The sequence below is a fragment of the Mobula birostris genome, unplaced genomic scaffold (assembly GCF_030028105.1).
Source record: "Mobula birostris isolate sMobBir1 unplaced genomic scaffold, sMobBir1.hap1 scaffold_751, whole genome shotgun sequence".
In the NCBI taxonomy this organism is placed as follows: Eukaryota; Metazoa; Chordata; class Chondrichthyes; order Myliobatiformes; family Myliobatidae; genus Mobula; species Mobula birostris.
In genome coordinates, this window is record NW_027278468.1 from 92,290 (window position 1) to 119,897 (window position 27,608).

A 27,608-nucleotide genomic window follows, 5' to 3' on the forward strand; every position below is an offset into this window, starting at 1 on the left:
CCTGAAAGACAGGCTGATATGGGCAGACACAGGTGAGGCTCCCCCGACACCGTCCCATCACATATTACCTAAACAGCTTCCCCCCACACCATTCCGTCACATATTGCCAGGGACAGTGTCAGACACAAGAATGCCGAAAACAGTATTTCTGTGTCCTTGAATGTAAATAGAGGTGCAGCCAATAGCTGTAGAGATAGCAAGTGAGGCAGAGAACAGACAGCAAGGCTCTCAAACATAATTTCTGCACTTAGCGGTTTATCAGTGTCTGCCTCATGGTAGAACTATCCTCAATTCCAGGTACAGGTTTCCCCCGCCATCCGAAGGTACAGCGTTCCGATGAAACGGTTCGTAAGCCAGAATGTCGTAAAGCAAAGAATCAGTTACCATTTATTTATATGGGAAAAATTTGTGAGCGTTCGCAGACCCAAAAATAACCTACCAAATCATGCCAAATAACACACAAAACCTAAAATAACAGTAATGTATAGTAAAAGCAGGAATGATATGATGAATACACAGCCTATATAAAGTAGAAGTACTTTTCCACAATAATTGCCGGCACTGTTCTCCGTAGCGAAAATCTCACACAAGAGCTCTCAGCAAAAACACAGCGCAAGCACTTTCCAGTAACCTTTAAGCTATGAGCTGCCAAATCATACCAAATAACACGTAAAAATACACAGCTGATATAAAGTAGAAATAATGTATGTACAGTGTAGTATCACTTACCGGAATTGGGACAGTACTGAGCACACTGATGATGGTGTGTTAGGCTAAGTCATTGGAGGTTGGGGTGGTGCAGTGGCCCCCACCCTCCAGGCAGCGACCCGATACTGATCCGCGAAGCATGCAGTAGTCCAGCGGTGCCCAGGACGCACCCAACACATCGTTAAGAAAAAAGCCGAAATAAACAAGCTAATTAATTAGGTACCCGCCGGGCACGTAAATGTCGGCCCAGATCAGAGGCGATGCAATTAATTAGCTTGTTTGTTTCGGCTTTTTTTTCTTAAAAATGTGCTGGGTGCCTCCTGGCTACCGCTGCATTCTCCGTGGATCGGTATCTGTTCGCGGCTCAGAGTTTGGGGTGGCAGGACATTGGGGTGTCATCTCATCGTCTGTTTCCATGAGGCTAGGGAGGTCATCTTCTCCTATGTCTGCCTGCCTCGACGTCGAAGGTCAAGGTTCGTTGTCTGCTGTGGCTGATGTGGAAGGCTTGCTTGATTGCTTAGCCTCGCGCATTTTTAGATCATACAGTTCTTTGTAAGCACTCAAACCATCCTGCAAATATGCCCTAAACCGACTTACCCTTTCAAAATTAAAGTCATACTTTATCATTGCAGCGAAAATCTCACGTAGTTGCCTCACGTTCAGTTCCTGGACGACTTCACTTTCGGTCCGTTCGCTACTGCATTCAGTTTTGATTGTTATCCTTTCCTCTTGCAGTTGCATCAGTTCTTGGTCATGGGATGCCAAAACCTCTTCAACATCATCTTCATCAACTTTCACAAGCCAAACTCACTTTGTCCTTACTTCGTTCACCACGATCAAAACGCTTAATTATGTCTAGTTTTACGCTAAGTGCAACACCCTTACGAGCTCTTTCAGGCTTTTCCAATACCTTAGAACTCATCTTGCAAACGGCTGCTCACAGGCACGTGTTTAAGCAATGCCAGCGAGAATGCCGTTCTGAATCTGGGGGAGAGCGGCTGCTCGGGGGGCGCGCGCGCTGCCTTTTTTTTCACACACTGCTTTTTTTCTGTAACAGTGAAAACACCTTCTGTTAGCAAAAACAGGTAACTAATGTAGGTCTTTTGTAACAGTGAGGTTTCGTAAAGTGAACGTTGGAAAAGCGGGGGACACCTGTACTGTAATCTGATCAATTCCCTTTAGTCCTGCAGTTTTCAAGCTTCCATTCATGTGTCTCTCTCCTTTTCTCTCTCTCTCTCTCTCATTCTCCTTCTTCAACCCAACCCCTTTCCCTGCAGTTCGGCAAGGGGATATACTTCGCTGACATGTCCTCAAAGAGTGCCAATTATTGCTTTGCCACTCGAGAACATAACCTGGGATTGTTACTGCTGTGCGAGGTAAGGATATCAGGAATCTCCAGAATGAGAACCAAGAACAAATATCTTTTTTGTCCCTGGATTAAATCTCAGCCAGCAACTCATTCCTGAAAATCTGTTATTCTATATATAACTACGCAAACCCCTGGATTAAATTCCAGCCTGCAACTCATTCCCAGGGGTCTGTTATTTTATGTACATATAAACACCCCTGAACCCCTGGATTAGATCCCAACCTGTAACTCACTCTTGGGTATCAGTTTTCCTATATATAAACTCCTGAACTCCTGGATCAGATCCCAGCCTGTACCTCGCTTAGGGATCTGTTATAAACCCACCAAACTTCTGGATTAAATCCCAGCATGTAACTCACTCCCAGTGGTCTGTTATTGTGCATATAACCACCTGAATTGCAGGGATGTGTTATTCTGTGTATTTATAGGCACCGTTAACTCCAGGATTAGATCCCAGCCTGTAACTCACTCCTGGGGATCTATTATTCTACATATAAACCACCTGAACTCCAGTCTGTAACTCGCTCCTGCTGATCCGTTATTCTTTATATAAACCCTCCGAACCCTAGGATTGAATCCCGGCTAGTCACTCCCACATCCGAGTTTCCGTATAATTCTAAGTGAAACTCCTGGGGAGTGTGGTTTAGCAGCACAGCAGCATTAAAGTTAGTGCAATGCTTTACAATGCCAGCGATTACCACACGACGTTCATTTACTGCCACTGTCCGTAAGGAGTTAGTACATCGTTCCCGTGACCCCGTGGATTTCCTCCGAGTGCTCCGGTTTCCTCCCACGTTCCAAACTCGTGTGGGTTAGGGTTAGTAAATTGTGCACATGCTATGTTTGCACTGGAAGCACGGCAATGCTTGCAGCCTGCCCCCCCCAGCACATTGACACAAGGCGGTGTATTTCACTGTGTTTCGATGTACACGTGATTATGTAAAACTGATCTTCAATCTAATCCCCACTGCTTTGCCGCCCGCTGCATGGTTAGGTCGCCCTCGGGAACTGTAACGAATTGCTGACTGCTGATGCTGGTGCTGACCATCTGCCTGCAGGAAAGCATAGCACCATGGGCTTGGGACGTGTGGCCCCCAAGGAGGTCAATAGCGTGAGCCTGTAAGTACTTCAGTGCTCCTGTCTCTCTCTCTCTGCCTCCCACCCCCTTCCCCAAAGTATCGCTCACAGAAAACCCTAGGGGATTTGCTGTGTCCAATAACAGCGTGACCCTTCCTGCTGTGATACTTCCTCCCTAGGAAAGGGCAGGGGAGGCTGTTCGGTGCCTCTCTGCCAGGCCAGAGATGTCTTCTCCCCCAGGGCAGGTGAGCCTAGAACTGGAGCAGATAAGATTCACGAGGGTGTTGCTGGGGCCAGAGGGTGTGAGTTGTAAGGAGAGGCAGGACTGGCTCGAGTGAATCCTGATTCTACAGAAGTTTATAAAATCATGAGGGATAAGATAGATGGTGACGGCCTTTTCCCCCAGCAAGAGAGCAGAGGGCATGGGTAAAAGATGAGAGGGGGAAGATTTAAAGGGGCAGTCTTTCAAAGAAGGAGATGGGTATGTGAAACAAACGGCCAGAGGTGGAATGCAATTACAACATTTAAGAGACATTTGGTCAGGTATATGGTTAGGAAGGGTTTAGAGGGATGTGAGTCAAATGCAGGCAAGTGGGACTTGTTCAGGTAATGTGGGTGAATTGGACCAACGGCCCGGTTTTTGTGCTGTGTAACTCCATGACTCCGGACATCTGAACAACCTCCCCTGACCTTGAATGAATATGAGCTAGTAAGTGCAGAATGGGAGGAATGGCTTTGCAGGATGATGAGACCCAGATTCACATACGTGCAGGTTGAGTTTTGCATCTCATCTTGGTTAGCATTTAATTGCCCCTAGAGGAGGTGGTGGGTGAAGCAGAGCCTTAAATAAGTGGGGGGGGGGGTGGAGGGGAGATTCTGCCCAGTTGGAAGCCAGCAGAAGTGAAGGGCTTGGGGTCTTTCAGGTGCTCGTCCAGCGATTCCGGCACTGCGCACTCCAGCACAAGCTGTGAGTGTCTGCCATAGAGAACAACCGCCGCTCCGGACTGTGCAGAGCTGCAGTCTGCACTTTCCCAGGGAAGCAAATGTAAGCTCTCAGCTGGGTGAGTGTCTGAGAGCTGGCACTTGGCCCAGCGGTGAGAGCTGCTGTCCAACAGAGCCGGAGATCCGGGTTCAATTCCCACCTCCACCACCTCGCGCGCGCGTGTGTGTGTGTGTGTGTGTGTATGAGAGGAGCTTCTGTGTTCTCCCCTGTGACCCTGTGGGATTCCCCCAAGGGCTTCAGTTCCCTCCCATGTCCCAGAGACATGTGCGTTAATCGGCCACTGGGAATTGTCACCCAGTATATAGGCCTGGGGAGTTGATGGGAATGTGGGCAGGAGAGATTAAGTTGCAAGGATAAGATGGGGTGGTGAGACTTTTTCCCTGGGAATGGGTGCATGGACAGGGCCCAAGGTCAGGGGAGATTGTTCAAGCCCTGGTTCCTTTCTTATGATTTTGATGTTCTCTTGTTCTTCCCTCCCTACCCTCCACCCCATTCCCCCTGCTCCACCCCACCCCACCCCCTCCTCCACCCCACCCCACCACCTCCTGCACCCCACCCCACCTCCTCCTCCAACCCACCCCCACCTCCTCCTCCACCCCACCCCCACCTCCTCCTGCTCCGCTCCCACTCCTCACGATTTCATCACCTGCCCTCCATCCCCCATCTCACTGCCTTCTCCTCCCATCCCCTGCTCTACAGAGATGGTGTGATGGTCCCCATGGGCCCCGGGAAGGAGACAGGAGTGAAGAACCGCCATGGTTACACCCTAAACTACAACGAATATGTGGTCTACCAGCCCGCCCAGGTGCGCATGAGGTACCTGCTCAAGGTGCAATTCGACTTTGTCTCCCTGTGGTGAGCAGCTGGGCAATTGTTATCCACGAGGACCTCCTCAGCAAGGGCTGCTGGCCTCTCCATCAGAGGCAGATGCTGGGGGTCAAACCACCCACCCCTTGTTCTGTCAGACTGACATTAACATTCTACCAATTTCCTTCATATCCAAAACTCATCGACCCACATCTCCCTCTGGGGGAGAGATTTCCAAAGATTCGCCTCCCTCTAGGGGGTGGGGGAGGCAGGAGAGAATCTCTACCCATCTATTCTGACCAGCAAACCCTTGTTCTGAGTGACCTCCTACCTCCCCTCTGGTCTGGGACAGTAAGGAGGAAACCCCATCCCCCTCACCTACTCTGTTATCTGTTGTGCCTCAGGAGGGTTCTGAATGAGTTATCCTGTCATTGTCCCAAACCCCAGAGAGGACAGGCCTGGTCTGCTTAATCTTTCTGCATGGGTAATCCCCCGTCCCCATCCCAGGGACCGAGCTGGTAAACCTTCTCTGTGTTCCCTCTGTCACACACCTCCACTTCCTAAGGTTGGGTGCCCAGACCTGTGCACAATATTGCAGGGGTGGTCTCACCAAGAGACCCAAGCTTAAGAGGACCGCTGTCCTCCTGTACTTCCTTTGTCACAATATCCCCCTCCTTGGGTCGGGAGACCAGGTCTCTACACAATATAACAGAGACTGTGCCACCCCCCCCCACCCCCCCCCCACCACCCAGTTCTGGAATCTTCCCCCACTAGAGAAACACCCTCTTAGCATTTCGCCCATTAAGCCCTCTCCCCACGACCTCGCACCTTTCAATAAGACTGGCTCTTGTTCCCCTAAATCACAACAATTTCAGGTTTAACCCAGTAAGGGAACCTCCTCCCTCCTCAGGAAACTGACCCACGATACTCTGTACCACCCTGCTAAGGTGGGTCTGGCCCCTGAGCCAGGAGTTCAGGCCTGTATGCTGATGAGTTAGCTCAGGAGGCAAATCCAGAAGCATAGGAAACCACATTCCAGCGGTTATCCCCAAAACCGATTCAGCTGATTGTTCAACAACTTAGAGCATCCTATGGCAACGCAATTTGGAATCAGGAGACCATTCAGCCCTTCTTCAGACTGAACCCAATTCTTACAAGGTCACAGTCCACCTGACAGCAATCTAGACCTCATGTTCCTCTCCAATTGCACGCCCCCCCCCCCCCGGACCCTCACTGAGAATCCGTCTTCCCTTGACCTTACAGATATCCCCACATTCCATTCCCACCTTCCCCTGAGGGTAGGAATTCCCAAGATCCATCCAACCCAAAATAAAATATCACCCTCTGTTCTCCATCATTAAAGAGCGATCCCCTTGTTTTTGTATGGTGACCTACCCTCTCCTCCTACCAGTTCCAGATCCTCGCACAGGAAGGAAAACACACCGTGTCATCATGCCAGTCCCAGGATGGGATGTATTTCAATCCAGTCCCCTTTTCCCTCCCTGGATGGCTTCAGACCTGGCCTGTCTGACCTCTCCTCATGAGGTAACCTGCCTCCTTCCTTCTCCAGCTGGATGCCAGAGGGCCACGTCTGGGGCAGAGAAGGAGTGGGGGGGGGGGGAGGTGACCGTCCTCGGGGGCGGGTTTGGGTGCTGGAAGAAGGAACTTACACGGTGTATGTAGGGGAGGCTGGTTACCATAAGTTTGATACATTTGTAAGAAGAAAATACAAACTTGTGTGCTTTGTTTTGACATGGAGTGGTGTGTTTTTAAAATTGGGCTTGGGTTCTTGTTGAGGAAAGGGGCACTATCCAATCAGCAAGTGAGGGGACAGTGTCCTGTCCAATCAGAAAGTGGCAGTGTGAGTGTTCTGTCCAATCGATGAGCGGCACTGTGAGTGTCCCATCCAGTCGGTGAGTGGCAGTGAGGGTTCTGTCCAGTTGCTGAGCAAGAGGTGAGTGAGTTCACTGCCTAATTTGTGTTTGAGGACAGGAGGGAATGAAATGTCCAATCATGGAAAGGGAGCATGAGTGTACCATCCAATCGGAAGAGGAGTGTTAGTGTACCATCCAATCGGAAGAGGAGTGTTAGTGTACCATCCAATCGATGTGTGTGCCATCCAATCAGGGAGATGGAATGTCCCTTCTGATTGGTGGGTAAGGAGAGACAACAGATTCTGCAGATGCTTGTAAATCTTGAGCAACACACAAAAGGCTGGAGGAATTCAGGCAGAATCTGTGGTGGGGAATGAACAGTTGACATTTCGGGTTGGGACCCTTCATCATCAGAACTGGAGAGGAAGTGGGCAGAAGGGGGGTGAGGGAGAGTAGGTTAAGCTGATAGGTGAGACTAGATGAGAGGGAGGCAAAATGGGTGGGTGGTAGGGAGAGGGAATGATGTGGGAAGCAAGGAGGTGAGAGCTGGAAGAGATAAAAGGCTGAAGAAGGAATCCAGTAGGAGAGGTCTGTGGTATTAAGGCAACGAAGTGATGCGCAGCTGAGAAGAGAGGGGAACCAAAATGGGGAATGGAAAAAAAGAGAAGGGGCGGGGGAAGCATGTAATGGAAGTTAGGGAAATCAATGTTTGTACCTTCTGGTTGAAGAATACAGAATATAAAGTATTGCTCCTCTAACCTGAGAGTGGCTTCAGCCTCATCGTAGCAGTGACTCTTCTTCAGCACAGAGAAGGAAGGGGGAAGACGGCAGAATGAAAAAGTAGGGGAGGGGAAGGAGACTTGCTGGAAGGTGATAGATAAGCGAAGCCATGTGGGTGGGGAAGGTAAAGAGCTGGAGAAGAAGGAATCTGAGAGGAGAGTGAACCACAGATCGAAGGGAACCCAGGCAGATGAGAAGAGGTAAAAGGTCAGAGTGGGAAATAAGAGTAAGAAGGGAGGGGAGTAGTTTCTTTTTTACCAAAAGAGAGATTGATATTCATGCCATCAGGTTGGAGGCTACCCAGATTTAATACAAGGTGTTGCTCCTCCTCCCTGAGGGTGGCCTCATCTCAGCACAAGAAGAGGCCATAGACCAACTTGTGAATGGAAATTGGAATTAAAATGTTTCGCTACTTTTGGTGGATGGTGAGGGGGTGCCTGACGAATGTACCTTTTGCGACAGACAGAACGAAGATGCTCAGTGTGACTGAAGAAACTGAAGGGTCTCATCCAAAACTGGTCCTTTCCGTTCACCGATGCCACCTGACCTGCATCTCGGTTAAGGAGAGAGAGTGTGATTGGACTATCTCCCTGACTTCATTCTCCAATAATTCCTAACCAAATGGTGGGTGAAAAGTTGGGAAAGGTTTTACAGGGACATGGTTGAAACGCTGGCAGATGGGACCAGCTCAGTTAGGTATGTTGAGTTGAAGGGTGTGCCTCCCTGCTGCATTACTGTGTGATGGGAAGAGAGGATAAACCTGTTGAGTCGGGGAGACGGAGCCACATTGTATAGCACAGAAACAGGTCCTGCAGCCCAACTCAACCGTGCTGACCAAGGCACCCAGTGGCCATTTGCCTGAAGTTTACCAACATCCCTTCAAGCCTCTCCTGTCTACAGTACCTGTGCAGGGGGCAGAGGTAATGTACATGGGGGTGGGGGAGGAAGTGGCTCGCAGGTTCCACCCACCCAAACACCGCCCCCAACCAGTTCCCCTCAAAGCCAAGTTATGAAAAATACTTTATTAATGATAAGACAGTTTTGCTGCACTTAAACCAGGTGAGGGATGGGGTGGGTGGGGACGAAGCAGGTTGGATTGGAAGCGAGTGGGAGGGAAGAGGAAGGTGCAGCAGAGGTTCCCATTGGGTTTGGGGTGTAGGAAAGGCTGCAGCATCCCAATATGCCAGTCCCCTGAAGTGCACAACATGCCCTCTGTGGTTGGACCAGTCTCCCTCTCCACACCACTGATCTCAGGACATCTTCCCCCTGCCGTATGCGCTCACGATCATCAGCAGGTAAATGAAGATGTTGATGATGTCCAAGTAGAGGATCAGTACAGCAAGGACATAATCTTCGGGGCTCAGCTCAAACTGTTTGTTGCCCAGTACAAGCTGGATGTCAACAGCCAGAAACTGGAAGGAAAAGAAGAGGGGTGGGTAGTGGGGAGTGCGGTTGTGGCGGGAGAGCAGCATTCCTTGCCCCTGTGACCTGATGTGGAGAGAGCCTCACCCTATGTCTGACCCTGTCCCTGGGAGAATCTCACCATATCTGATCTGGTCCTGGGGTGTGGGATGGTGCAGACTGAGTCTGACCTTGTCCCTATTTGACGAGACAGTATGGAGAGTGCTTCACTTTCCATTTAACTAGCTGTCTCCAAACTATAAAGTCTTCAAAAGACCCTCTATTCTGAGCACTCTGTTGTCCAGACTGGACAAAAAAATGTGCTTCCTCGCCCAACTGTTGGTGGGGGGGGAGGGGTTAGGGTGTGGGGAATGGTGTTCCCAGAGGTGGATGAAGAAAGGCAGTATCCTATACCCTGTACTCACCAGCGAGAAGAGCAGAGCTCCCAAGGACCCATAGACCACTTGCAGTACTTGGTTGTAGAAGAAGATGCAGAAGAATCCAAACATGAAAACCACAATCGATAAGACTAGGAGGAAGCCATAACAGCAGGTCAAGTCGAGCCGGGTCTAGGGGCAGGTGGAAGGGAGAGGGAGAAAAAAAACAAAGTTAGCGTCAGGGAGAACTGAAAGATAAGTTTATTGTCACCTGCTCAAGTCCATCTATACATGAGCAAGTTATCTTCCAATCTTCCTCACCATCACTGAAGACCCAACCTTCCCAAGTGTGGGACATCCCATGCGGTTAAGGTTCCATTGGCAGAGAGGTGGTTGCCCAGGGACAAAGAGTCCCTCCTGACCAGAAAAGTGGTACCCAAGGACAGAGGTCCTCCCCAGTGAGGTGATTACCCGTAGGTCCTCTTGCCCAGAGAGGTATATACCCAGGTACGGAGGGTTTTGTTTGATCAGGGAGTGATTACCCTATGATGGAGAGGTCCTCGTGATCGAAGAGGCGGCTACCCAATGTCCGAGAGGTCCACCTGGCCAGAGGGGGTGGTTACCCAGAGACGGAGACATCCTCCTGACCAGAGAGGTGTTACCCGAGGACAGAGGTCCACCTGACCGGAGAGTTGGTTACCCAAGGATAAAATTGTTCTCCTGACCAGAGACGTGGTTATCCAGAGACAGAGGGCTTCTCATCACCAAAGTGGTGGTTACCCATGGACAGGGAGGTCCACCTGACGAGAGAGGTGGTTATCCAGGAACACTTAAGCTCTTCTGACCTAAGAGCTGGTGACCCAAGGGCAGAGAGCTCTTCCTGTGCAAGAGAAGTCCTCCTGACCAGAGAGGTGGTTACTCGGGGATAGAAAAGTTCTCTTGGCAGAGAGATGGACCTGGAGGCGTGGGACTTCAGGCTTCTTTATCGTCTTCCTGATGGTAGCTGTGAGAATATGGCATGAGATGGTGAGGATCTTCAATAATGGATAGTGTCATCTTGATGTATCGACTCCTGTGGATTCTGATGTGCCTGTGATCTCTTCAGCTGCTTAAGTTTCTGTGCATACGAGTTGTAGTACCTGGCTGTGATGCAACCAGCCAGAATGTTTCCAATAGCGCATCTGCAGAAGTGTTCAGTGACAAACCAAGTGTAAGTAAAGACATTGGCGCCTTTCCTCGTGATTGCTCCTATGTGCTGAGCCTGGCAGGAGTGATTCGATATGTAAACAAACAGGAATTTATAGCTACCAATTCTCTCCACTGCTGATTTCCCCCCGTGTAGACTGGTGCGTGTTCACCCTCTTTGCCTTTGCTAAAGTCAAACAATCAGCTTTTTAGTTTTGCTGATGCTGAGTGAGAGGTTGTTACTGTGGCACCACTCGACCAAGTGTCCAATCTCGCTTCTGAATGGAACCTGATCACCATTCAATGAGGTCAAGTCTGTGGCATTTGATTCCATTGTTCTCTTGGTCTCTGTTTCAACTGAACTCATCAATAGAGTCCTCCTTCTCTACCCTCGGGGAGAGATTTCCAGAGGTTCTCCCTCCACTGGGGCAGGAGAAGAATCTCTCCTCATCTGTCCTGAATGGCCCTGAACCTGAGATGGAGAACACCCCCCCCCCTCCCCACACCACCACCACCGGGCCTGGCATATCCAGTCATCGGGAAACCCCATCCCCCACACTCACCTGTCTCGCCCTGGAGGGATTTCAATGAGTTCTGTCATTCTCCCAACCCCAGAGAGTACAGGTCCGGTCTATTTAATCTCTCCAAATGGGACAATCCACCACCACCATTCTAGGAAGCAATTCAGTGAACCTCTGACTCAGGCTTTCCCTTCCTTGGGTCGAGAGACCAGACTTTTACACAATATCCCGGGGGCACTTTCATTAGGACCCTGTATCACCGGAGCCGAACCTCTCTCCTCTTGCGCTCTCTATGTCGACGTTTTCTCTTCCTTACGTGATGGTCTGCTTTATCCATTGTCAGATTTTATAAACCTCTACCGGATCACCCCTCAACGCTGTTTCCTCCACAGAAAACAGTCCCTCCCTCTACCTAAAGTCCTCTACTCCCAGTAACATCCTGGGGCATCTTCACCCTCTCTCCAGTGCAACCATGTCCTTCCCACCTGCAGAATGGGAGAATGGGACTGTTCCGCAAGCTGGCGCGGACGAGAAGGGCCAAATGAACTGCTGTGTAGGACAAGGGGACTCACCTGACTGGAGAAGAGGATGATGCCGAGACACACAGCCACCGTGCTGCCCAGAGCAATCATAACAGAGGAGATGTCATTGAAGGAGGCTACCATAGCGACCATGTAGGAGAGGCTGAGGGTCAGGAAGGCCTGCAGAAGGAGTACAGTAGGTCAGGTGGAGTCCAGAACGGGAGCAGAAGACAAGATCCACAACCTGTCCATGTCTAGCTCGTCCTTCCTCCCTCTTTGCTCTCTCACCTTTCCTGTCCCTCAGTCTTTCAGTCTATCTGCCTCACTTGTCCTTTCTCTTTCTGTCACTCCATCACAACCTTTTGCACGTCATCTTTCTTTCTCTCTCCCCCCTCCCCTCTCTCCCCCCTCCCCTCTCTCCCCCCTCCCCTCTCTCCCCCCTCCCCCTCCCCTCTCTCCCCACTCCCCTCCTCTCCATCCCCTACCCCACTCTCCCTACCCCTTCCCCCTCTGCCGCCTCTCACCTCGCCCCCTCTCACCCCCTCTCCCCTCTCTCTCCCCCTTCCCCTGAGAGTTGCACAGCAGAGGGTAAGCAGGTGGGTGTGAGTTGGGTTGGAGAGAGGGAGAGAGGAAAGTGGCGAAGGGAGAGGGAAAAAAAGAGGTGACAGAGGAAATGACAAGGGGGAGGAGAGGCAGGATATCGAGAGGGTCAAGGGAGTGAGGGTGGAATGATATGTGGTTTGGATGAGTGAGGTGAGGAGGGGCAGAAGGAGTGAGAAGGGGGAGGACAAGTGAGGAGAGAGACCATGGGTCTTACCAGGCAGATGATGTTCCAAGGGTATCGGCGCTGAACGCTTTTGCAGTAGGCCAGAGTGATGAGGGTGACAAGGAAGACTGCGAAGGAGGGATAGTATATCGCTGGGGTTTTCTGGACAAAGACCTTGATGTCTGATGAGAAGGTGAAGGTGCAGACCAGACCAAAGGTGAAGAGCAACTGTACACCCAGAATCACAAACACCTGGGGAGAGGACACAGTATGAGGCTCCCTCAATCCTGTCCCGCCACGCACTCCCAGGGAAAGAGCCATAAGAAGGGAACAGGAGTCGGCCATTTAGCCTGTCAAATGTACTCCACCATTCAATAAGATCATGGCCGACCTGGCCTTGGATTCATCTCCACCTACTTACCTTTTTGTCATAACCCTTAATTCCCCTGCAATGCAAAAACCTAACTATGCCTTCAATATATTTAATGAAGCAGCCTGCACTGCTTCCATGGGCCGAGAATTCCACAGGTTCACTACTCTGTGGGAAAAGTACTTTCTGTGTTAAATCTAACCCACAGATCTTGAGGTTATACCCCCCTCGTTCTAGTCACACATACCGGAGGAAACAACTTTCCTGTCTGTAGCTTATCTGTCCCTATCATAATTGTATATGATTCTGTGAGACACACTGTGTGGTTGAGAGTATATAAAATTCAGTCTTCTGAATTCCAGCAGGTGACCCAATCTTCCTCATGGGCTAACTACCTCATCTCTGAATCAACCTGGTGAACCTTCTCCTCACTGCCTCTAAAACCAGTATTATACTTATGACTGGGAGGTGAAGCACTAATGCCATATTTAAGTTTGCTAATGACAGCACTGCTGTTGGCTGAATGAAAGGTGGTGACGAATGAGCATATAGGATGGAGATGGTGAGACGGGCCACAACCTCTCACTCCCTGTCAATAAGACCAAAGAACTGATTATTGACTTCGGGAGGAAGCTCGGGGTCCATGAGCTATTCCTTTCTGGTCAGCATCAGCAATGTTAAATTCTTTGGTGTTACATTTCAGAGGATCTGTTCCCCTCTGTCTACTGTGCTCATTATATCCTTTGAGTCCAGAACTCTGGTAAGTTTGTTGCATAACACCTGTTCTTCATGAATTCATGTATCATGGAAATGATGTTCCATCTGCCTAATGGAAGCACTTGTCTTGATATAAGACCATAAGACAAAGGAGCAGAAGTCAGCTATTCGGCTCATCGAGTCTGCTCCGCCATTTTATCATGAGCTGATCCAGTCTCCCATTTAGTCCCACTTCCCCACCTTCTCACCATAACCTTTGATGCCCTGGCTACTCAGATACCTATCGATCTCCACCTTAAATACACCCAATGACTTGGCCTCCACTGCCGCCCGTGGCAACAAATTCCACAGATTCACCACCCTCTGGCTAAAAAAAATTCCTTTGTATCTCTGTTCTGAATGGGCGCCCTTCAATCCCTAAGTCATGCCCTCTCGTACTAGACTCCCCCCACCATGGGAAACAATATTGCCACATCCACTCTGTCCATGCCTTTCAGCATTCGAAATGTTTCTACGAGGTCCCCCCTCATTCTTCTAAACTCCAAGGAGTACAGTCCAAGAGCTGGCAAACGTTCCTCATATGTTAACCCTCTCATTCCCGGAATCATTCTATTGAATCTTCTCTGAACCCTCTCCAACATCAGCATATCCTTTCTTAAAGAAGGAGCCCAAAACTGCACACACTACTCCAAGTAAAGTCTTGCCAGTGCCTTATAGAGCCTCAATATCACATCCCTGCTCCTGTACTCTCTTCCTCTAGAAATGAATGCCAACATTGCATTCGCCTTCTTCACCACCGACTCAACCTGGAGGTTAACCTTAAGGGTATCCTGCACGAGCACTCCCAAGTCCCGTTGCATCTCAGAACTTTGAATTCTCTCCCCACTTAAATAATAGTCTGCCCGTTTATTTCTTCTGCCAAAGTGCATAACCATACACTTTCCAACATTGTATTTCTTTTGCCACTTCTTTGCCCATTCTCCCAATCTATCCAAGTCTCTCTGCAGACTCTGTGTTTCCTCAGCACTACCGGCCCCTCCACTATCTTTGTATCATCAGCAAACTTAGCCACAAAGCCATCTATTCCATAATCCAAATCGTTGATGTACAACGTAAAAAGGAGCAGCACCAACACAGACCCCTGTGGAACACCACTGGTAACCGGCAGCCAACCAGAATAGGATCGCTTTATTCCCACTCTCTGTTTCCTGCCAATCAGCGAACGCTCTATCCACATATGTAACTTTCCCGTAATTCCATGGGCTCTTATCTTGTTTAGCAGCCTCATGTGCGGCATCTTGGCCAAGGCCTTCTGAAAATCCAAATACACAACATCCACTGCATCTCCCTTGTCTAGCCTACTTGTAATTTCCTCCAAAAATTGCAATAGGTTTGTCAGGCAGGATTTTCCTTTAAGGAAACTGTGCTGAGTTCTCCCTATCTTGTCATGTACCTCTAGGTACTCCATAACCTCATCCTTGACAATCGACTCAAACAACTTCCTTAATGATAGTTTCAAGCAGTTTCCTGACTACAGACATGAAGCTAACCGGCCTATAGATGCCCAGTTTTTTTTTAAAATACTGATGTCTCATTCACTGTCTTCCAATCCACCAGCACCCACCCAGAGTCCAGAGAAATTTGGTAAATTTTGTATCTACTATAACTTCTGCCATTTCTTTCAATACCCTAATGAATCCCATAAGAACATAGTTTGTCTACCTTCAGGCTCATCACTACCTCTTTAGTGACAGTAATCGTATCGGCATCCTCATCTCCCAATGCGTCCATGATATCTTTCTTTAGCATATGAGACATGCTTTCCACCATGAAATAGTCATTTAAGGCCTCAATCATTTCCACACATTTCTTAATATTAATTTATCCTTCTTTGAAGTTCACTTTAGCCACCCTTTTCTACTTTATATAATTACAAATATTTTACTATTTGTTTTTTATATTTTGTGCCAGTGTATTTTCATAATCTACTGTCCCTTTCTTTATTGCTTGCTCAGTGGTTCTTTGTTGCTTCTTGACAGTTTTCCAATCCTCCAACTTCCCGCTACTCTTGGCAGATTTTGTATTCATGAGCTTTTAATTTGATGCTTTCTTTTATTTCCTCAGTTATCCAGGCCAGCCCTCCTTGGCCTTACAGTCCTTGCTATTAACTGGAACATGCTTTTGTTGAGCACCATGAAAAACCTCTTACAAAGACTTCCACTGTTCCTCAACTGTCCCACAATAAGGTTTATGATCCCAGTCCACACTAGCCAGCTCCTCCCTCATCCCATTGTATCCTCCCTTCTTTAGGGCATAATAGACTGGTTGTAGATCGATCTGTTGCGGAGAGGATGTATCCAATCATGGGAGAGTCTAGGACTACAGCCTCAGAATAGAAGGATGCCCCTTTCAAAGAGAGACAAGGAGGAATTTCGTAATATGCTGAAGTGCTGGTCAGACTACACCTGGAGTATTGTGATGATTACCTAAGAAGAGTGGCATTGGAAAGGATCCGGAGGAGGTTTACGAAAATGGTAAACACAAAATAATCTGCAGATGCTGGGGTCAAAGCAACACTCACAAAACGCTGGAGGAACTCAGCAGGTCGGGCAGCATCCGTGGAAATGATCAGTCAATGTTTCGGGCGGGAACCCTTCGTAAGGACTGTAGAGGGAAGGGGCAGAGGCCCTAAAAAGAAGGTGCGGGGAGGGTGGGAAGGAGAAGGCTGGTAGGTTCCAGGTGAAAACCAGTAAGGGGAAAGATAAAGGGGTGGAGCAGGGGAAGCAGGGCGGTGATAGGCAGGAAAGGTGAAGAAGGAATAGGAGAAAGCACAATGGGTACTAGAAGGAGGTGGAACCATGAGGGAGGTGGTAGGCAGCTGGGGGAGGGGGCAGAGTGACATAGGGATAGGGGGAGGGAATTACCGGAAGTTGGAGAATTCTATATTCATACCAAGGGGCTGGAGACTACCTAGATGGTATATGAGGTGTTGCTCCTCCAACCTGAGTTTAGCCTCATCATGGCAGTAGAGGCTGCCATGTATGGACATATCCGAATGGAAATGGGAAGCAGAGTTGAAGTGGGTGGCTACCGGGAGATCCTGTTTGTTGTGGCGGACAAAGCGGTCCCCCAATCTGCATCGGGTTTCACCAATGTACAGGAGGCCGCACCAGATGCAATAGATGACTCCAACAGACTCACAAGTGAAGTGTTGCCTCACCTGGAAGGACTGTTTGGGGCCCTGAATGGTGGCAAGAGAGGAGGTGTAGGGACAGGTGTAGCAGGGATAAGTGCCAGGTGGGAGATCCGTGGGGAGGGACATGTGGATCAGGGAGTCACGGAGGGACCGACCCCTGCGGAAAGCGGAGAGGGAAAGATGTGCTTAGTGGTGGGGTCCTGTTGAAGGTGACAGAAATGGTCCTGGGAATGAAAAAGGTTAACATATGAAGACTCTGGGCCTGTGCTCACTAGAATTTAGAATAATGGGGAGAGGGGGGTCTCTGGGAAACCTACTGAATATTGAAAGGCTTAATCAGAGTGTATGCAGAGAGGATGTTTCCTAAATTAGGTGAATCTAGGACCAAAGGGCACAGCCTCAGAGGACAAGAATGGCCCTTCAGAATCTGATTTATTATCACCGGCACGTGTCATGAAATTTGTTAACTTAGCAGCAGCAGTTCAATGCAGTACGTAATATAGAAGAAGAAAATAATAATAAATCAATAATTCAATTTACGTAATACATATATTGAGTAGATTAAAATTGTGCAAAAACAGAAATAATTGTATATTAAAAAAGTGATGTAGTGTTCATGGGTTCAATGTCCATTTAGGAAATAGACGGATGAGGGGAAGAAGCTGTTCCTGAAAAGAAGAAAGGAGGAATTTCTTTAGCCAGAGGGTGGTGAATCTGTAGAAATTCTTGCTACAGATGGTTGTGGAAGCCAAGTCATTGGATACATTTAAAGCAGGAGGGTCAGTTAAAGTTACAGGGAGAGAAGGTAGGAGAATTGGATTGAGAGGGGGGGAAAAAAACCATGATCAGTAGCAGAGCAGAATCAATGGGCCAAATCATCTAATTCTATGTCTTGTGGTCTATTATACAAGTGCATGAGGAATTGAATCATACTGTGATCACTCTTTCCAAGATAGTCCCTAACTGCAAGATATTTAATTTTACCTGCCTTATTGCACAGGACAAAATCTAAGATAGCATTTTCCCTTGTAGGTTCACTAACTTGCTGTTCAAGAAAGCTATCTCTGATGTATTCTCTGAAGTCCTCCTCAAGATTACTAAGGCGAACTTGATTCACTCAATCTGTTGGTTGTCTGTCATATCCAGGAGATCTGTGCTGGTGAGTTTTTAAAGTGGAAAACCTGTTACACTGGGGCAGTTCCACTCTCTCAACCTCAAAAGTTCAGGTCCAGTGTTTCAAGTAGTTGTCATAAACTGGTGACTTTTTTGGTTGCAATGGATGAGCAGGACTTCCTCTGTGCTTTATCATGTCCTTTGCTCTGCATGAAGCATGGCAGGAGCACCCTCCTGGCCATTGGATGTCACTGTTGTTCTCATCCGCAGTCTGCCAGAGCTGACCACATGCTAGGATAAGCATGTCCCTATCTCATCAGATCATGAGGCTCTCCAGGTACTCTCATCTGGTTTAGCCCACCTGTCAAAGCTGCATGCAGCAGTGTGGCTGCTATCAATTGCAAACAGCTACTTGGAAACACAAATGAGAGCTGAGTGTCTGGTGGTGTCCAAAGGTGAGTGAGCTGCCCCAGAATGAACACGACAAGACAAAGGTGGTATGGCTTCCTGAACGACCCATACACCCCAATCTACGTGCACGTGAAAGATCCCAGTGACAACTGCCATTCCATTCTTACGTGACACAGGAAGAGGCTCCCTCTACATCATCCTGTCACACACGCCCGGTGACATGGTCAGCTACATGTTGAGGCTCCCTCCACACTGTCCCATCACACACTCCCAGTGTCAGAATCAGACACGTGCTGATGCTCCCTTCACACCATCCCATCTCACATACACCCACCGACAGGGTCAGGCACAGGATGAGGCTCCCTCCGCACCACCCCATCACTCATTCCCAGTGACAGTGTAGGACTCCATCCACTCTGGTTTCTCCAACTAACATTCTCACCACACCCTCACTTCTCTTACCTTTCTGATGAAGTGACGCTGGATTTTCTGATCGTCTAGACTCTGGTGGAACATTTCAGAGTTGCTCGTGTAACTGGGTGGTACCTCTTCGGGTGCTGTGAACGGACAAGATTCTGGTTAGTTACAGCCATACCTTCCTGAGGTTCCTCCATCCTTGTGCTGGCACAGGTGGGGTCAGCTCCTGAATTTGAAGTGCGATGGTGAGATAGCTGACTCTGATTTTGCCTGGCTGTCCAATCGCAGCAGTCCCCATCCCTTGCCATTCACTCCCACTGCCCATAATCCCAATGGACCCCATGCCTTCCCATTCACTCCCACTGCCTATAATCCCAATGGACCCCATGCCTTCCCATTCACTCCCACCGTACACAATCCAACAGACCCCACCCCTTCCCATTCACTCCCACTGCCCACAATCTCAATGGACCCCATCCCTTCCCATTCACTCCTACCATACACAATCCAACAGACCCCACCCCTTCCCATTCACTCCCACCATACACAATCCCAACAGACCCCACCCCTTCCCATTCACTCCCACCATACACAATCCCAACAGACCCCACCCCTTCCCATTCACTCCCACCATACACAATCCCAACAGACCCCACCCCTTCCCATTCACTCCCACTGCCCACAATTCCAATGGACTCCATGCCTTCCATTTCACTCCTACTATACACAATCCCAATGGACCCCATCCCTTCCCATTCACTCCTACCATACACAATCCCAATGGACCCCACCCCTTCCCATTCACTCCCACCATACACAATCCCAATGGACCCCACCCCTTCCCATTCACTCCCACCATACACAATCCCAATGGACCCCACCCCTTCCCATTCACTCCCACCATCCACAACCCCAACAGACCCCACCCCTTCCCATTCACACCCACCATACACAATCCCAATGGACCCCATCCCTTCCCATTCACTCCTACCATACACAATCCCAACAGACCCCACACCTTCCCATTCACTCCCACCATACACAATCCCAATGGACCCCACCCCTTCTCATTCACTCCCACTATACACAATCCCAATGGACCCCACCCCTTCCCATTCACTCCCATCATACACAATCCCAATGGACCCCACCCCTTCCCATTCACTCCCACTGCCCACAATTCCAATGGACCCCACACCTTCCCATTCACTCCCACCATACACAATCCCAATGGACCCCACCCCTTCCCATTCACTCCCATCATACACAATCCCAATGGACCCCACCCCTTCCCATTCACTCCCACCATACACAATCCCAATGGACCCCACTCCTTCCCATTCACTCCCAACATACACAATCCCAATGGACCCCATCCCTTCCCATTCACTCCCACCGTACACAATCCCAATGGACCCCACCCCTTCCCATTCACTCCCACCATATACAATCCCTCAGTCTGTGAATGTTTGATGTGTAGGACTGTTAAACCACAAGTTCCCTGTTACTCCACATATGCGCTGGTTGGGAAATGCTCTGCAGAGACACCAGTAGCTTGATTGGGTCACCCTGCGCAGCACCATTACCTCTCCAGGCAGCAGACACCTCGTTGTGGACGAGGGTCGTCTTGTCATTGTTTTCGGAGCTCATAGTAGGTGCTGCTGAAGGAGGCGGCTCCTGCGGAGAGGAGGGATGTCATCAGGTCGGGGCGATAGCTGAAACCATCCCCTCTGTCCCTACCCTACCCTCAACCCTTAGGGTCAGTCTCCCACCTCTCCCTCCCCCCTCCCACCTCTCCCTTCCCTTCCCCCCCACCCTCTCACCCCTTCACACTCTCCCCCTCCCCCTCTCACCTTCACCCTCACCTCCCCTCTCCTTCCCCTCCCCTCTCCTTCCCCTCCCCTCTCCTTCCCCCTTCTCCCTCAACTCCCTCCTTCCCCCACCATTACCCTCCCTCCTTTCTTTTCCCTCAACTTCTTCCCTATCCCTTCCCTCTCCCTCACTCTCCATCCTACCTACCCCCTACCCTTTTCAATGTCTGACAGCATTTGGTGAGAAGGCAGGCAGGGGCAATGAAGGAGACCATTCTGATAGGTAGTATTCCTTATAGTGTAGGGGACTGAGAGGTGATGTTACAGAGGAGTATCAAATCACAAGATAGGGTAAATATACATAATCTTTTTCCCAAGAACTAGAGGGCATAAGTTTGAGAGAGGAAAGATTTAATAGAAGTTTGAGGGTTAATTTTTTTGCACACGGGGGTGGTGGGTTGTGAGCAAGCTGCCAGCGGAGGTGGTAGAGGTGGATACAATTACAACATCTGAAAGACACTTGGACAGGAAAGGTGTCTAGGGATCTGGGCCAACCACGGGAATGTGGGACTGGCTTAGATGGGTCTACCTTGGTCGGCACAGCTAGGATGGGCTGAAGGACCTGTTCGCAGACCTTGATCTGTGGTTGCAGTAGAGTTGGGTCAACGGTCTGGAGCTTGTTCTGGTATCTTTGAGGCCAGGCTTCCACGAAGTTAAGCCATGGGCTCAGTACCCCTGGTGGTGAGGGTTAGGACTGAGACTATCCTCCTCCTTCCCATCCCCTCCCTAACCTGTTCCAGGACCTGTAGAAGCTGGATGGAAAGGGCAGAAGTTTCAGCCCCCTCCCTACTTCTCCTGTTGTTTCCAGGGTGGGGTGGTGGTCAATTCAATAGGATTGGGTGGGGAGGGTGCACTGGATGTGACATCACACAACTCCTCCCCCAAACTTCATTTTCTGTTACGCACGTGTCATAAGGCAGTTTCTACCCCTCCCACAGGTACTGAAGGGGGGAGTAATGGGGAAGGGGGAAAGGGAGAGGGGAAGGGAGGGGAAAGCAGGAAAGGATAGAAAGGAAGATGGAAAGGATAAAGGAAAGGGGGATGCGAGGGGCAAGATGGAGGTAAACAACGATGGTGAGAGTGAGAAACTGAGGGAAAGAGAGACAGAGACACCAACACAAAATGCTGGTAGATCTGAGCAGATCAAGCAGCATCTATAGAGGGGACTAATACTCTGCTGATAAAGGGTCCAGGCCTGAAACAACAATTGTCCATTCCCCTGCATTGAAGTTGCCTGACTTCCTGAGCTCCTCCGGCAGTTTGTGTGAGTTGCTCAAGGTTTCCATTGCCTGCAGAAACGACGAGAGGGAGACCGGAAGAAAAGACATTTTGAAAGATGGCAGGGGAGGGGGGGTGGAGTTGAATACTGGAGGTTGTAGTGCAGAGAGAGGGAGTTCAACCACCAGTCAATCCATAACACCACCTCCACAGCCGTCTGCTCCCCACATGTCCCCCACTCCTCTCCCCACTCTCTCCTTACAGATTCCCACTCCTCCTCTCCCCTATCACCCTCCCACTTTTCAACTTAAATCTCCGTCCTCCCCCCCCCACCCCCTCCCCGTCCCTTTCCCACCACGACCATCACTCCCGGAGAGGCTTGAGTTTGAGTTTAAGGTCTGGGTCTCATGGCCTCCGTCCTGTCTGCTGGGATGCTCCATCCCGCCCTCTCAGCTGAGATCCGATGGGGCCACGGGCGGCAGGCTGCTGTGTCTCAAAGGGGGAAGCCGGGCTGCGGTAGGAAGTCAGTATGGATCTTGTTCACACTCAGACAGCAGTGGTTGTGGGGAACGTGAGAATGGCGGGTGGCTGCCCCCACCTCGGGCAGCCCCTGTAATTTCAGGGAAATCTTCCCAGCCGCCCTCTCCCAGGGTAGAGGAGTCTGGAACCTAGGTGCTCAGGTTTAAGGTGAGCGAGAGGGAGTGAAAGGTACTGGGATAGAAAGCAAGGGAGGGAGAGAATGAGTGTGAAAGAGAGAGGTGGGGAAAGGTAGAGAGAAAATGAGAGCGATAGAGATGTACAGAGTAGCAGAGAGAGAGGTCCACAGTGACTCTCCTACCATTCTCACCTCTCAGCGGACAGACAAGATTCCATGGGTGAGAGGAGGCCTGGTGTACGGTATGAAGTTCTGCTCACGGCTGTACTGGAGGGATGTGGCTGTGTTAGGGAGAAGGCGGAGGAGATTCACCAGGGTGTTACCAGATCCAGAGGGTTGGACTTATTTGGAGACACTAATCAGCCTGGCACATTTTTCCCTGGAGCAAAAGAGACTGAGGGGAGACCTTATGGTCATAGTCATTTCCCCAGGGCAGCTGGGTCTAGAAATAGAAGACCGAGGAGGGTGGTGGGTGTGTGGAATGATCTGTTACAGGAGGTGGTAGAGGCAAGGATCATCACAATGTTTAAGAGTCATGTGGACAGGTACATGGACAGAGTAGGTTGAGAGGAATATGGGCAAATGGGACAAGATCGGGAAGCATGGACAAGTAGCCCCGAAAGGGCCTGTTTCCATGTTCCATGAATAAAGGAGCAATAGTTCTGGGTGGTAAGGAGTGAACGAAGTTCAGGTCACGGACATCTGCCTGCCTCTGCCTTACCCCTCCGTACCTACCATCTGCTCGTCTCCACTCTCAGTCCTGACGCAGAGTCTCAACCCACAGATTTCCCTTCACAGACGCTGCCCGACCCCAAGATCCTCCAGCTGTTTCGTTTGTCGCTCTGCAGCCGCTGATGCCTCCGAAGCAGGGCTCTGTGCCCAGATTTTGCCAACACTCGAGCCTCCTTTGAAGTTGCCCTGGGCAGATGGCTCCGGAGAGACAGGACAGATTATGTGAGGGGGAGGGGAAGTGGTGGAAGGCCCAGTGGATGTGGATCGTGCTGTTTCACAACCCCATACTTCCTCCTGCAGCCACTGCCTGTCACATGAGATGAATTTCACTCCAAGCACCTTCTCTGTCCTCCTCCTCTCTCTCAACTGCCTCTCCCTCCCTTTTCCTTTGCCTTCTCCCTCCCCCTCTCTCCCTTCTCCATCCCTTTCTCTTCTATTTCCCCTCTCCCCCACTCCCTCCCTCCCATTTTCCTTTCCCTACCACTCCCCATCCCTCTCTGCCACATTTTTCTCTCTCCCCCTCCCTTTCCCTTCTCTATCCTCTCTCCCTCTTTACCGCCCTTTTCCTTCCTTTTCTCCTCTCCCTTTTCTCACCTTTGCACTCTCCCCCTCTGCACCACCATCCTCATTTTTTCTTTCTCCTCCTTTCTCATCCCCTCTCCCTCTCTCTACAATATCTTCCCTCCTCTTTCCTTCCGCTTTTCTCCACCAGCTTTCTCCCCCTTTGCCATCTCACCACTCCCTCTCTCCCTCTCTCCCTCTCTCCCTCTCTCCCTCTCTCCCTCCCTCCCTCCCTCCCTCCCTCCCTCTCTCCCTCTCTCCCTCTCTCCCTCTCTCCCTCTCTCTCTCCATCCCTCACTTGCCCTCTTTCTCTTTCCCCTCTCTCTTCCCTCGGTATCCCTTTCCCTCTCTCTATCCCACTGTCTGCCTCTTCAATCTGTCTCTCTTGACCATCCATTTCTCCCTCTTTTCCCTTCTCAGTCTTACAGCTCCAGAGACTCAGATTTGACCCCAGCCTCTGCTGTGTGTGTGGTGTGTGTGTGTGTGTGTGTGTGTGTGTGTGTGTGTGTGTGTGGAGATTGCATGCTCTTCCTGTGACCCCATAGTTTCCCCCAAGAATACTGGTCCCCACCCACATCCCAGAGTCATATGGGTTGGTGGGTTAATCAGCTGCCGTGAATTGTCCCTCGGTGTGGCTGAGGGGTAGAATCTGGGTGTGGGACTGATAGGAATGGGATTGGTGGTCAGTAGGAACTGGATGGCCCGAAGAGACTGTTTCTGTGGTGGATCTCTCTCTGTCTTTCCCCCACCCAGAGGCCAGCTCCTGTGTACAATCTTTACTTGAAGGCCAAATCTTTACTTGGAGGCGGGAGGAGAAGATGGCAGCTCGCCTGCATGTGCGCAGCTCTCCGGTGAAAAATGATGTCGTATCTGTTAAATAGGGGATGTGGACAATTCTGATTTGATGGAGAATGGACGTGAAAGCACAGAGGAACATCTGGAGAAATTTCTGAAACGCCCGTCCACTGCTGTCGTTACTGTGTGGTTGGGAATCTTTTGGAGGGTCGGCCTCAAAATCCCCAGCCTTGCCTGCTTTTGGCAACTGAGAAGGAGGTCGAATCGTTCGGACAGAGATGGCGCTCAGTACTCGGTGTCGGAGAGCTGATCAGAGCTTGAATTTTTTGGATGACTCAGAGTCGGATTGTGGTCAGCATGGCAGGGAGGGTTTTTCTTCCTTCTCCCATCTGCGTGAGATGTGGGACATTTGAGAAACTTTGAACTTTACTGTGCTCACGGACTTCTTCATCAAGTTATGGTATCGTTCACTGTTTGTAACTATATGCTATAATTAAGTGGTTTTGTCAGTTTTTTCAGTCTTGGTTTGTCCTGTGTTTTGTGATATCACACTGGAGGAAATATTGTATCATTTCTTAATGCATGCATTACTAAATGACAATAAAAGAGGACTGCGTGTCTTCATAATCAGAAAAAAAAATCCTATTAGTCAACTTTATTTATTTTTTGAAGAAACTGGTCAGTTTATGGAACCTGGTATCTATTCCCTCTGGAAGATCCCCTGGAGAAAGTGGATGTTTGGTATTTTCCTCACACTCCAGTCCATTCAGTCCTTTGGGACTATGCGGCACCCACTACGCACAGGCACACCACACACGCTGCAAACCAACACTACACAGTACACATCGACAAAAACACCCTGCACACAGGCACTACACTCCGCATTTGGAGTTTTGTATGCAGTTTTGGGCTCAGTGTAGAATGAAGAATGTGCTGGCATTGGAGAGGGTCCTGAGGAGGTTCACAATAATGATCCTGGAGTGAAAGGCTTAACATATGAAGAACATCTTTTGACTTTGGGTCTGTACTCACAGGAGTTCAGAACAATGAGGGGAATCTCATTGAAACCTACAGAATATTGAAAGGCCTTAATAGAGTGTATGTGGAAAGGATGTTTTCAATGGTAGGAGAGTCTAGGACCAGAGGGCACAGCCTTAAATCAAAGGATGTCCCCCTTAGAATAGAGATGAAAAGGAATTTATTTGGCCAATAAGTGCTGAATACTTTAAATTCATTACCGTGGACACCTGTGGCAGAGTTTACCAAGTGGAATCAAGTGACATAGGTGATAATAGGGCTTTGCTTTCAGATGAGCCCAATGCCTTCTTGGCTCACTTTGATCATGAAACCATGGAGGAACTCATGCAGCCTCCAATGATTTCAGTCTGTGCGGCCAACATGACAGCATCCTTCAGAAGGGTGGAGCCAAGGAAAGCTCGGGTCCAAATGGGGTACCTAGCCAAGTATTAACGATCTGTGCTGCTCACTGAGATCTTTAACCACTCACTCCGGGAGTCTGGTCTACCCACATGCTTCAATTATACTGGTGCCCAACAAGAACATGGTAACCTGCCTCAATGACTATCATAGAGTCATAGGAAACGTCACCACAAAACAGGCCTTTCAGCCTATCTAGTCTATGCTGAACCTTTTAAGCTGCCTAGTCCATTGACCTACACCCGGACCAGAGCCCTCCATTCCCCTCCCATCCATGTACCTAACCAAGATTCTCTTAAACGTTGAAATCAAAAGTGAATCGACCACTTATGCTGGCATCTCATTTCACACTCTGACCACCTACCTGAGTGAATATGTTTCTCCTCATGTTCCCTTAAACATTTCACCTTCCACCCTTAACCCATGGCCTCTAGTTGTAGTTTCACAGTGCTTGCATTTACCCTACCTATACCCCTCATAATCTTGTATATCAAATCTCTCCTTAATCTTCTACATTTTAGGGAATAAATTTCTAACCTATTCAGTGTTTCCTCTAAACTCAGGTCCTTCTGTCCCAGCGACAACCTTTTAACTTTTCTCTGTACTCGTTCAGTTTTATTTACATCTTTCCTGTTGGTAGACGAGCAGAACTGCCTGCAGTACTCCAATTTAGACCTTACCAATGTCTTATACAACTTCAACATAACATCCCAACTCCTGTACTCAATGCTCAATGTGCCAAAAGTTTTCCTTACAGCCCTAATGGCCTGTGATGACACTTTCAATCAATTATGGACCTGTATTCCCAGATCCTTTTGTTCTACTGCTCTCCTCAGTGACCCACTACTCACTGTGCAAGACCTACCTTAGTCGGTACTCCCAAAATGCCACACCTCACACTTGTCTACATTAAATTCCATCTGCTATTTTCTCAGCTCATTTTTCCAGCTGGTCCAGATCCCACTGCAAGCTTCGCTCGTCTTCCATGCTGACAACTACACCTCCCATCTTGGTGTCATCTGCAAATTTGCTGATTAACCATATTATCATCCAGATCGTTGATATAGGTGACAAACAACAATGCACAGCACCAATCCCTTACAGCACTCCACTTACAGTATTCCACTCCACTTCATCGTCCAGTAACATTTACATCCACAGTGATGCTTTGAGAGTTTGGTGATGAAACATAATCATTCCTGCCTGAGAAGCAACTTGGACCCATTCCAGTTTGCCCACTGGCACAACAGGTCCACAGCAGATGCCATTTCATTGGCTCTTAACTCAACCCTGGAAGATCTAGACAGCAAAGATGCATACACCAGGATGCTCTTTATCGACCACAACTCAGCATTCAATACTATCATCTGCTCAAAACGAATCAATAAGCTTCAACACCTTGACCTCAATACCTCCTTGCACAATTGGATCCTCGATTATCTCACTTGCTGACCCCAGTCAATTTGAATTGACAACAACATCTCCATTAACACAAGTGCACCACAAGGCTGTGTGTTTAGCCCCCTTGTTCTGCTCACTGTGACTGCGTGCGCCTAAGAACTGCTCCAATCCCATATTCAAGATTGCTGATATCACCACTGTCACAAGCTGAATCAAAGTTGGTGACGAATCAGTACATAGGAGGGAGATTAAAAATCTGGCTGAGAGGTACCATGACAACAACCTCTGAATGCATGAATTGGGTGATGGGGGTCCCTGATAATGG

General features: G+C 49.3%; 2 protein-coding genes across 6 annotated transcripts; one reads left to right on the forward strand and one right to left on the reverse strand.

Moving 5' to 3' along the window:
* Positions 1–1,966: 1,966 nt before the first annotated feature.
* On the forward strand, positions 1,967–24,996 carry LOC140193730 (poly [ADP-ribose] polymerase 2-like). Of its 3 annotated transcripts, XR_011884918.1 has the most exons (6): positions 1,967–2,084; positions 3,072–3,196; positions 4,857–4,962; positions 8,085–8,242; positions 17,705–17,831; positions 24,404–24,996. XR_011884918.1 is itself a non-coding variant. In XM_072250899.1 (4 exons), the coding sequence occupies exons 1-4, from the start codon at positions 2,013–2,015 to the stop codon at positions 8,106–8,108; spliced, it is 327 nt and encodes a 108-aa protein (XP_072107000.1). In that variant the 5' UTR covers positions 1,967–2,012; the 3' UTR covers positions 8,109–8,686. The 3 variants fall into 3 exon arrangements, 2 of the variants coding, with proteins under 2 accessions (XP_072107000.1, XP_072106999.1); XM_072250899.1 differs by lacking the exons at positions 17,705–17,831; positions 24,404–24,996 and having other exon boundaries at positions 8,085–8,686; XM_072250898.1 differs by lacking the exons at positions 8,085–8,242; positions 17,705–17,831; positions 24,404–24,996 and having other exon boundaries at positions 4,857–6,603.
* On the reverse strand, positions 8,632–23,338 carry LOC140193729 (protein lifeguard 1-like). 3 transcript variants are annotated; one of them, XM_072250896.1, is made up of 7 exons: positions 23,089–23,338; positions 20,200–20,290; positions 18,659–18,753; positions 12,441–12,641; positions 11,675–11,803; positions 9,445–9,588; positions 8,634–9,030 (listed from the first exon to the last, which is right to left on the reverse strand). In XM_072250896.1, the coding sequence occupies exons 2-7, from the start codon at positions 20,261–20,263 to the stop codon at positions 8,869–8,871; spliced, it is 795 nt and encodes a 264-aa protein (XP_072106997.1). In that variant the 5' UTR covers positions 20,264–20,290; positions 23,089–23,338; the 3' UTR covers positions 8,634–8,868. The 3 variants fall into 3 exon arrangements, with proteins under 3 accessions (XP_072106998.1, XP_072106997.1, XP_072106995.1); XM_072250894.1 differs by having other exon boundaries at positions 8,635–9,030; positions 23,093–23,337; XM_072250897.1 differs by lacking the exon at positions 12,441–12,641 and having other exon boundaries at positions 8,632–9,030; positions 23,093–23,338.
* Positions 24,997–27,608: the final 2,612 nt, after the last annotated feature.